Consider the following 12020-nt stretch of genomic DNA (forward strand, 5'->3'; position numbering starts at 1 on the left):
TAAATACAGTATGATTCAGCTCAACTTCTACATTTTTCATTCTCAGAATTGCTAGTAGCCCAAGCAGAAGCCGCTGTGCATTCTGGGGCAGTTTTTTTCTACCCCTACAGATGAGAGTTGCTGCTAGACTCTCAAAGAGGAAAGACCGTTTTAATTTTATTTATCTGCAGCTGCCTTTGTCTGCTATTTCTCAGAAACACAGCTAAATGTGAACAGTTTATGTAGCAAAAGAAAAGAAACGAGGCACTGTAGATGCAAATAGGGTACATTTACTCAACGGTGACCACACATCGGATGAGCGGTGGGGGTGACAGAGGCCTGACAGCCGTTTCGCTTACAACTAAGCTTTCTCAGAGGCCAGTAATGTACTCATTACTGGCCTCTGAGGAAGCTTAGTTGTAAGCGAAACGGCTGTCAGGCCTCTGTCACCCCTACCGCTCATCCGATGTGTGGTCACCGTTGAGTAAAGGTACCCCATTTGCATCTACAGTGCCTCGTTTCTTTTCTTTTGCTACATATACAAGACTTGCTCATAGGAGAGCACGCAGTTGCTGGGTCAACTCCGGTGGTTTGCCAATTTGTTTTTCTTGTCCACATCTAGTTCCAGTTTCTCTTCTTCATTTTTTGTAAATGTGAACAGTTGATTAAGGGCCCTTTTCCATTGACGAAAGTGATGTGATGCAGCTACGCATCACATCCGCTGGCGCCCGCGTCACTTCTGCATCTCCCGATGCGGAAGTCAATTGAAGAGATGGGACGCGGCTGCAGGCGGATGCGGCCATGTCAGAATCTGCAGCATGCTGCAGATTCTCGGATCGCTCCGCACAACATGCACACAGTGGAAACTTTTACATTTCCGTGCAAGTGTTTCAGCACACCCGCGGTGCGATGCGGCTATGTAGCCGCATCGCACCGCTTCTAGTGGAAAGGGCCCCTTAATAGCAGAGATGGACAGATCGTAACATGAAACTTCTGGAGGAAGCCTCAGAAGACTTCGCCATCTCTCGGCTGCAGGGAGAGAAGAAAATAACTGCCCCAGAATACACTGGGGCAGTTGTCCTTGGCTTTGGTCAGTAAGCATTTTGAGAATGAAAGAGGTAGAATTTGGGCTAAAATCATGCTGTATTTAGACTGTAAAACTGATTAAATATATTTTAATCAGATTTGTATGATTAATATGATTTTATTTTGCTTTTCAACCCACTTTAAGGTTAGGCGGAGTAGATCTTCGGATCAAAGGTAATTAGTATAATATGGTTTCCATTCTCATGTCCCTCACCTTTCAAAATAGAAGCAGCTAGCCAGGTTTGTGCAAAATTGGCCTAGGTTCAGGACGGCAGTTGCAAAAGTAATCAGCACAGCAGTTGCAGTTTACATAACACTCTTTATTGTGCCAGTATCCACTGAAAATCCAACAATTGTTTCGGGGGCCTCACAGGGTCCCCCTTTATCAAGGTGTGTGGTTACACCTTGACTGGTTTCTAGGTTCAGGATGGGGTATCCCCAGTTTTCAAATATAGTTTGAATTGGCCGTGGTGAGTATGAGGCACCAAAGTAGCCCTGAACAAAAATAATGCTGTGTTCTGTCTTCTTGTATGAAGACAAATAGACATTTATAAGCACATATACAGCAGTCACATATCATATTTTGGTTTTCTAAAATAAACTGAAATCTGAATAAGTAAAGTAATTTGCTGATTAGCGTTTTATTTACTGATTTTATAATAAATAGAATATGTTGAATGTGGGGACTTTAAGATTTCTCTGTGTCTTTCATAGGAGGATCACATTAGAAGAATCTGCAGTGAAGTGTTCTCCAAGTTCCCAGAGTTTGTCAAGCAAACGAAAGAGGCAGCATTTCAGACCATTTCTGACCCTAAATACAGTGGAAAAATGAAGGTGTGTACAAATGTCTAATTTTTGTAGATATGTTTGAGATACTTTACAGAGTGTGTTGGAACTGATTCCAGTTAAGGTGAAGTTCTGGCCCAGGGGAAAACCTTTTTCTACATTCTTCTTGCAGCTGTCAATGCCAAGTATGCATGTTGCTGTAGACTAATTGTAGTCCCAATAATACCAGAAAATGGAAATATCTGACTTTGAAATATAGGGAAATCATAAAGTCTATATTTCTGTCCACTTAAGACCACTATATGCTGTCAGATGTTTTTGATAGATTGGACTTTAGATTCGATAAAAAGCATGGCACCTAACACAAATCGATTAAAACTATGACATTTTATCATCCTTCCTCTCCCATACATAGCAACGAAACAAGATGCTAGCCTACAGTATACTGTACAGCACTTGACCCCGAACTGCAGCTTGAGGGCTTGAGACCCAGTCTCTGGGGGGGGGGGGGGGGGCAGTTATTGTGTGTGTATGTGCCAGTAAGCCTTTTACACACGCTAGATGGTTTTTGGCTGAGGCGGTTGGTTGGGGATGACCCGGCCAGGAATCTAGTATGTGTACAGCATCCAAGGGTTTTGAGTCCTGATCCTTGCGAGTGACAGTAATTGTGCTTCTGTACACAGTTTCGAAAGAACATTTTAAATCCCTATTTTTAGAACCATATCATTCTATATAATATTATATTTGAATTGAATTGCTTCTTCTTCACCTACTACCAATCTAAAGTTAGAGATGCCATCTTCTACATCACCAATCAAAAACACAAGAATTATTTCTGCTTTTAGAATATTTGAGTAGAGCCATGAAATGTATTCCTTTATGCCCTCTATAAACTTCCAGAACAGTTGGTGTGCAGTATAGTACTGACACAGCCTGAATCTTTTTGCAGACATCAGGCTTCTGTGACAATCTTTAAGAATTACTACAATATACTTTTTTTAACAGGTCTTCACTGTCTTTTGCACCTGACCCTGGTCATAGAATATTAGCTGACTATTGGATTCTTCCAGCTGATTTATGTATTCTTCTGGTGCAGGAAACCACCTGCTCCTCTTTCCAGATATATTACCCTAAGGCACAGAAAGAGGCCAGTTTCTCTGGTCAGGTAATTTTCAATGGGCCCTTCCTCATCCACCCCTTGGAGGCACTGCATCAGGAGTTGATGTTGCCCCTTTACTTTTTGCAGTTTTATGCCAGAACTCCCAGCATTGAATAGAGCCCTTTGGGAGTGATGTGATTCCAGAGCGTGCAGGAAGTTAACCAGTGGTTTGGACTGATGAGTCCAGTCTGATGGCAGTTTATGCATCCTAATTCTTTCTTTTTACAGACAGTACACCTGGGCGCAATTTTTTGTGTGTGTTTTTTTCTTATTTTTGGGAATGGGCTTTCAACGTACAGATCAGTTTATTCTAATTAGTCTTTGCCGTATACTTGGTAGAGGACTTTTTGTTACTTTTTCCTGCTTCACCATAACCAGTTCTTCACATTCCATTGGCCGCATCAGGGCCGGTGCTTCCATAAGGGCAATCTGGGCAATTGCTACGAGCCAGCTGTCGGACCCCCCAGGTCTCCCACCAACTTTATTGTGCTCACCAGGACCCCCAAAAAGTTTTCCGCAGTGTAGTAACTTGCCAGTCTCAGCAGTCACACTCCTCCATTAGATTCTGGCTCAGTGCATTCCCACCTTTTATTGACTGTAACTTAACAGTGATGCAGTAGCATATTACGTAATAATATGCACTGGGACACGGGAGAGAGACGCACCTGGGAGGATGAATTTGGGAACCCACTGAGCCACAGACTAGTAGAGGAGTATGACGGCTGGAACAGACCAGTAGGTACACTCCTGAAAACTCTACAGGGGACCATAATAAAGTTGGGTAGAGACCTGAGGGAGGGGCGTGACGAGGGTGTCCTGGATTGTGTGGGAATTTCTTAGAAACAAGGGGGCCCCTAGGCTTTCAGGGGGGGGATTCATTTTTCCTGGGGGCTCCACTGTAACTAGAGCCAGAGTACTAAGTGATAACACTGTGGACCAACAGTGTGTGGCCATAGAGAGCACCACTACCTAGGCTGTTCACAATACAGGCTGAAAGATTGCATTCTGAATTTTATGGCACTAAATGAATGGTATAGAAATATTTTCCTTTGGAAGTTTGAATCTCATTTGCGTATATGTGATTTTCTCTTATGAGAGGGCAACTGTGCAGATGATGTAAATATTTATAACAGAATAAATCTAATAGTTTAAATATTTATTACCCACTGGGAGTGACCAGCATTGCTGAAGCCGAAGAATTTTTTCTTTTTCTTCCATCTCACGTTGCGTCAGCAAAGTCACATTGAACTGACATTGCCAGATGTGGACATGCTTTTCTTAAAAATAACAGTATCTTCGTTGTACACACATGCCTGCATTGCTTACTTCCCCAGCCGAATAACATCTTGTGAGGGCGTATAGCTGGCATCACAAGGCATGACAAGAATATGAGATGTTAGCCTCAACAATAAACACAAGGATGAGGGAGGGTAAAAGACACATCTCATAGATTATTTGGACAGAACTCGATTTGAGAAAGTCTTTCTTTGATAACTTTGCAGCATTGGAAGCAAACCGCATACAGCCATATTTTATTAGCATTTGGCTGATAAAACATCTCTTCATTGCAAATTCTGTCCAGTTTTCTTTACTCCATATAGTGTCCATGATTAACTAATTTATGGTTACTTGTGGGTGTGTTGGATGATTTTATGCTGCCTTTTACTTTCACAAGTTTCTTTTTAGAAGATTAGCTCATAAAATCAAGCATAGATGTATTAATCCTTACAATAAAAAAACATGAAAAGTGCACATAGGAGTGTTCTAAGTAGGGTTCATTCTATCATGCCACACGTCTCTTCAGGGTCCCTTCAAGGGGCATTTAAATGAATGCTGCCCAGAGGTTTACATTGTTTAGTCTAGATCAGCGCTGGGCAAACTACGGCCCACGTGCGCTGTTTCTCTAGCACGCCGATAGGTGGCCAGATTCCTCTCCTTCCCCCCCCCCCCCCCCCCCCCCTGCAGAGTTGCGAGCGGCAGTGGGGAATTTGAAACTTACCTCGATCACCGATTCCCGCGTCGCGTCTCCATGGGAACAGGACGTGTTGAGTTTTAAATGCACTCGCCACCCGCTTGCAGCTCTTCAGGGAGGGGGTTTGGAATTTAAGGAATGTGGTCTGCAGCATGTGGCCCGGGCTGCTTAAAGTTTGCCCAGCCCTGGTCTAGATAATAGAATGGATTAAATTATCAAGCAGAAAGTTTTAAGAAAAGAAAGTTTAGGGGTATATTATAACTTAATGGATTGAGATAAAGTATTTAAGGAAGGGTATACTCTCGGCCCTTCCTGGCAGATTTTGGAATTTGTCCAGAATTTTGCTTTAACCTCCTTAGCGGTAACCCCGTGTGTGACACGGGGTAAGCCGCCGGAGGGTGCCGCTCAGGCCCTGCTGGGCCGATTTGCTTAATTTTTTTTTTGCTGGACGCAGCTAGCACTTTGCTAGCTGCGCCAGCACCCCGATCGCCGCCGCCGCGCGCCCGATCGCCGCTATCCGGTGCGGCGCGCGGCCCCCCCCCCCCCAGACCCCGAGCGCTGCCTGGCCAATCAGTGCCAGGCAGCGCCGAGGGGTGGATCGTAGTGTTGTCCGGATCATGAACGATTCGGATCTTTGATCCGAATCTATTTTATGAGTCGATCATCCGAATCATCAAAATGAACGATTCGGATCGCAAAAGGGGCGGGGCCAGGAGCGACACGCCCCCTCTCAGCGGGCAGCGGGGTCCTGGAAGCAGGGATCGCTCTGTTGGAAGGGAGGCAGCCTTGCAGGGAGACAGGTAGATGAGAGAGAGGGGACATGGGTGCCACTGCCAGATATGTGTAGAGCCCACATACTGGCTGTAATGTGCTGCTCATTACAGGCTGTCTGCTCCGTAGTTGTGCACAGTGATCACATTGGAAACTTTTGGCTCAGCACAGCTCAGTAACTTTGCAGACAGTGTGATTGAAAGGCAATATAATCCTCCTGCACTCGGCACTAAACAGCTGCACTTCGCTTCTGGGAATGCTTTCTTTCACTGTGCGACCTTTTCTTTCAAAGTGTGCAGATGAACATATAGGTGAAATATATGTAAAGCATATGACTTCAGCATGTGGGTATTACGTGCAAACATTTCTGCTCTCTGCTCGTCCCTCCTCCCTTCTCTGTCCACTCCCTGCCCTCTGTCCATCTTCTCCCCTTCTCTGTGTGTCCACTCCCTCCCCTTCTCCTGTCCACAGACCTGTCCTGCTGTTCATTTCACCCCCGAATGCTTCCGGTAGTAAAATGATCCGAGATTCGGATCAAAGATCCGGATCTCTTCAATGATCCGATTCGAATCATCCGGATCATTGAAAAGATCCGAACTTCCCATCTCTAGTGGATCGGGTCTCCCAATGACGGCCCGACGTCGGTGACGTCATCCCGCCCCGTCGCCATGGCGACGGGGGAAGCCCTCCAGGAAATCCCGTTCTTTGAACGGGATTTCCTGATCGCCTATCGCCGGAGGCGATCGGCGGGGCTGGGGGGATGCCGCTGAGCAGCGGCTATCATGTAGCGAGCCCTCGGCTCGCTACATGATAAAAAAAAAAAAAAAATTAAAAAAAACTGTTGCGCTTCCCCCTGGCGGTATTTTTCATACCGCCAAGGGGGTTAAGGAAGCTAGAAAAGCAACATTGCCCTTAGATAAGTAGATTCAGTGCACTGAACACAGCCAGGCTTGATTGTAGCTAGCCCTGTTAAATAAAAACCTCACTATAATATTCAGCCTTTGTATATGTGAGAAAGTCACCACAAATTTACTTAAGAATGTCACTCTATGCCACAAGCTAAGTAAATTCCAGAACAAATTAGGACGAAGTTGTTAAAATAGATCAGTTTAGAATGGCTTTCAACCCTCTTTTTAGAACTTTGGGACTTGGCTGAACCACACTGAAATAATCATCCTGAAATGTAGAAAACCTTGAATGGTGATGAAACTTTCTAGAAATAGAAAGGTTGCAGCCAAGGATGCTTCCAAGTAATTGCCAAAAATCAAGAAAAACCCAAAGCCCTGCAGGCCTTTCTAAACTCAGCTAAAATCAGGGTTCCTGACTTAACAGTAAAAAGAAAATACAAAGAAAGTAAAAACAAGGCAACAATGAGATTTATGAAAGAGCAGCAAGGCAGAAACCATTGCTATCCAAAGAGTGCCATTAATGTTCATTCCCTATATGCAAACAAAAACATAATTCACAAGCACTTTGAGATAACCCTCCTTGGTCGGCATGGTCAACAGACTAAAGAAGAACTTGGTAAGCAATGTATAGTTTGAAGAAAAATACAACCATAGGATGCAGTTGTATGGTTTGCTGTTAGGAAAATGTGTCATTTTTAAGAGATCCACATGAAGGAACCTGTTATATGAAGTGAGATAGAGCCATAAACATGTTTTTTAGCAAAACTTAGTTGTAGAAAAAGTATACTGAACTAAAAAGGAGATATGTCTATCAAATGCAGCCTCACTATTTAAATCTGGTTATTTTGATCCAGGCAAAACTAAACCCAAGAATCTGAGGAGAAATATTTCCACTGGAGAGAAAGACAGCAATAAAAACCAAAAATGGGGTACTCCCAGATGTATTCTTTATTGAAATTAAGTATTGATTACAGTTTCACTTTCATTTATAGATGTTACGGCCAGAACCCGAAGTTTGGCCACTTCTAGTTCTGGCCGGCCACTTCGGGTCACGGCCGGCCAATGTGCGAAGTGGTCGCTGCGCTGCGGCCAATGTGAGAAATGGAATGAATTATGTAACATTAATGTATCTGCTGGCCCCAGCGCAGCGGCCAAATGTATCGCAACTTAGTTATTTTAATGAAATTAAGCCGGTGGCAATGTAGCAGATAAAGCCGCCGGCTTTTTCTCTGCCTCTCTCTCCTCCCCCCGCCTCTCTCTCCTTCTCTTATTATGGGCAGCCGGGGAGGGAGACGCGTGTCCTCTCCAGAGTCGTTCGTCGCGGCATCCTGCCGTTCTTGCAGAGCGGGTGCTGGCAGAAGCAATGGCTGCAGCATCCCCGCTCTGCTTCCCTGGTGCGACGAACGACTCTGGAGGGGGACACGAGTGCTGCCCATAATAAGAGAAGGAGAGAGAGGCAGAGCAAAAGCCGGCGGCTTCATCTGTTTCATTGCCGCCGGCTTAATTTCATTAAATTAAGTTGCGATACATTTGGACGCTGTGCTGCGACCAGAATATTCATGAATGTTACACGATTCATTCCATTTCTCACATTGGCCGCAACGCAGCGGCCACTTCGCACATTGGCCCGCCAGAACCCGAAGTGGCCGGCCAGAACTAGAAGTGGCCAAACTTCGGGTTCTGGCCTTAACATATACATAAAAGGCTATTTTTCTACTATTGATGCTTACACTGTAAGTTGGAGAAAAGCATTGCAATTGGAAAACAGGGCTGCAGTTTTGCTTTGAAATTGAGGTGTACAGTTGTATTTTCTTAAGAATGTTTTTGACTTTGCTGCATCATTAGTGTTGCCACCATTTCTATGTAACATTTTCCAGCTTTAACATCAGTGTTTGGATATCTTGGTTCATTGGTATCTTGTGGTTCATTTACAGGTCCTTCAGCAGCTCCTAAATCACTGCAGAAAAAACAAGGACAAGGTTCTTCTTTTCTCCTTCTCTACAAAGGTGAGCACCATATGATGTCTGCTATGCTTGGTTGAGCCATAACTCTTTATTGATAAAGCAAAAGATTCTTCCTGCAACAGCTGTCAACCACATTTCCTTTTTTTGCATTTAATGTGTGAAGCCTCACTGAAGTATCTTATGAGCACTATGATTACAAAGAAAATAAAAAAACACATTTTCCTCATAGTTTTATACTATTCTCAATAGTTTCTAGTGTGTAGTGAACATATTAGCTTGTTTTAAAGAATCAAAGTTCACTTCAAAAGTACAGTGCCTATGTTGTACTGTTCTAAAGTAAAGTGGATTTTGATTGGTTGCTAGGATTTACTTTATTGTGAACAAAATCAGAGATGGGCGGAAAGAAACTGGAGCAAATTCAGTATTTGCTGAGAGCAGGCAGTTAGAATTCTGGCTTTAGTTAATAGATGAAACTTTTTTTCATTACTCCACTTTTGCATGAGTTTCCTCTCACTCAAATCATGAGATACGCCTCGTATATGCAGTGTTCTCCTCAGGGCCAATCAGGGGGGCGGGCCGCCCGGCTGTTTTTAAACCCCGCCCGCCTGTTGTCATTGGCCCACCTAGCTAGGAAAAAAAACAGCCAAAGCAGAAGCGTCAGACCGCGCTACAGTACATCATGCCGACAGCTGCAGTCTGCACGCACGCCTTCTGCCCTCCTAGTCAGTCCTCTGGCTGCCCTCATCTCTACCTCCGTCTGTAGCCTGCATAACTATGCAGATAGGCAGCAGTGGGTGTGGCCGCGGGCAGGCTGGAGGGGCTCGCTTATCACGGATTCTGTCTGGCATTCTTTCTCTAGGCTGAGGCTCCGGTGAAACTTTTAGAGCTGCCAGGCTTCCTTACGTTGAAAACAGGCCTGTGTAACAGCTCAGCCAATCGCTGCGCTCTTAGCATGGCTTGGGGAGTGGCTTATGCAGTGCTGTGACACACGTGGAGGCAGCTGGCGGCAAATGATAGATCAAGGAGGGAGCCGGGGCACCGCGCACGGAACAGCCAGGCAGAGAGAAGCAGCTACAAATACAGGTTAGCTTAATGTGAAGTCTGCCTGGCTGGAATGTTAGGAATTTCTTTTCACTTACTGAGTGGCTGCGCTGGCAGTGTGGATTCACACCCCCTTTACCCTACTCACTCCTCAAGATGACCCGGTGTATGTGGATTGCAGATCTCGGAGTCTCCCAGACAGGACACTGGCCAGCTGCATACCGAGGGGACTCTGCTTGTCCTGTCACAAGGCTTTGTTACATAGCCTGATAGCAGTGTGCAGGTGATCATCTGAGATAACATACGTGGTGGCTGTCACCTGTGTGTTTTTTTTTTATTAATCCAGCTTTTTGCTGCCTATTTTGGATCAATATCTATGATCATTTATGATAATTGAATTACCCCTGCCATCAGGTAACTGACTATCCACAGAAGAGCTTACAATCTAATTCATGCCTTTATGCCACTTACTCTCCAGGAAGGATCTTACCATCTAGTCCCTGCTGTGATGACACTAACTATCCACAAACTATTTTACAATCTAATCGCTGCCGTTGTGTCCCTAATGGTTGGTACACACAATGAGATTTTCTGGCAGATTTACTGCCAGATCGATTATTTCCAGCATGTTCTATCTGATTTCCAATCGATTTTTCATTCAATCCTAGGGAAAATTGGGCATGTTGGAAATAATTGATCTGGCAGTAAATCTGCCAGAACATTGCATGGTGTGTACCAGGCATAACTATCCACAGAGGAGTTTACAATCTGATCCCAGCCATTATGTCACTAACTACAAACAGAGAAGCTTACAATCTAATCCCTGCTGTGATGTCACTAACTATCCATAGAGGACCTTACAATCTAATCCCTGCTGTGATGTCACTAACTATCCACAGAGGAGTTTGCAATCTAAACCCTACCGTAATGTTACTAACTGTACTCAGAAGATCTTACAATCTAATCTTTACCGTCAATCATGTTGCTGGGGGAACCTGAGCACCATCATCTGAAACAATTTCTCCCTAATGCCTGGTACACATGATGCAATTTTCTGACAGATTTACCATCAGATCGACTATTTCCAACACGTCCAATCTGATTTCTGATCAAATTTCTGCTCTGTTTCTCATAGAAGTGAACGGAAAATCGATTGAAAATCAGATTTAACATGTTGCAAATAATCAATCTGACAGTAAATCTGTCAGAAAATTGCATTGTGTGTACCTAGCAGGTACATCGGCTTGTCTCCTCCTCCACCTATGCTGTAAGCAGAGTTGCACTGGTCCGGCATTCCCCTGTCACACCCCACCCAGCTACTTTTTCATGCCACCCGGCTGGAAAAAATTCCTGGGGAGAACACTGTATATGTATGTAGCTTTTCAAAAAAATATGTAAAATGCATATTGTCTTTTTAACAGTCACTATTCTTCATTAACATTTTCAAACTGTTAATGTAACATTCTGTGGAGATGCAGCTGTGGGCAGTCAGGATGCCCCTGCAGCTGCTTCGGTTTCCCTGTCGGGCGTTTCTCCTGTCCCCTCGGCGTCTAGCACGCCAAGGGGATTGTCAGTGGCTCATAGGGTGGCTTTGTCGTGCGCGCACAGACAGGACCTTTATGCGGGGAGGAGGCGCGTCAGCTGACTTCAGAGGAGACTCTCGGCAGCTCGGATTGGCTGATGGGCGTGGGCGAGGGGTCTTCTCCACTTCTTAAGCCTCTGAGAATCACTTGCAAACTGTCTTCTGTTGCGAATGCTTCGTGTGAGCACTCAGACCTTAGATAGTTCCGGTGTGCTTTGATCTGGGAGGAAACCAGGGATTTCACACAAGATTAGGAATTGTTATTACTACTGTTATTATTGCTTGTTTATCTGTGTATGACTCTGGCTCTCTTCTGACTACTCTTACGCTATAAGATTCTGTACTTTTGCCCATCTGATCCTGTTGCTGACTCTGCCTGAAATACCTCTATCCTTCTGCCTGCCGATTTTGTACTGTATCCTCCTGTCTGTTGCCGAACTGATCTGTCTGACCACTCTACTCACCAGTGAGCCCTTGTCACTGGTGAGGTTCCTTACTGATAGTACCCACCAGCTCCTCTGGTGAGGTTCTGCCAAAACTAATCAGTATTACTGTTGCACCAAGCACTGTACACTTGCTATTACCTTGTTAGCTATACTTGCATTATTGGTGATACTGCAGATCACACAATAACCAGACTTCTGTTTGCTACACCAATCGTTATAGTTAATCTTTGTTTTGATAAATGCTTGCATTTGTGTTAGCTAATACAGCTATCATAGTTTTATTTCGGACTGGACAAATATACACTACATTTTTTAAATCACTTTAA

The 12020-nt window shown here is 44.4% G+C and overlaps 1 protein-coding gene across 2 annotated transcripts in view; it reads left to right on the forward strand.

Moving 5' to 3' along the window:
- The window catches only part of ERCC6L2 (ERCC excision repair 6 like 2), a 289432-nt gene that overhangs the window by 81461 nt on the left and 195951 nt on the right, over positions 1–12020 (forward strand). For both annotated transcript variants that reach the window (XM_068237461.1, XM_068237451.1), the window contains exons 10-11: positions 1780–1899; positions 8596–8667. In XM_068237461.1, coding sequence (XP_068093562.1) covers positions 1780–1899; positions 8596–8667 — 192 coding nt within the window. The remainder of the gene's footprint in view (positions 1–1779; positions 1900–8595; positions 8668–12020) is intronic.

This window comes from Hyperolius riggenbachi, chromosome 1 (assembly GCF_040937935.1).
Source record: "Hyperolius riggenbachi isolate aHypRig1 chromosome 1, aHypRig1.pri, whole genome shotgun sequence".
Taxonomy (NCBI): Eukaryota; Metazoa; Chordata; class Amphibia; order Anura; family Hyperoliidae; genus Hyperolius; species Hyperolius riggenbachi.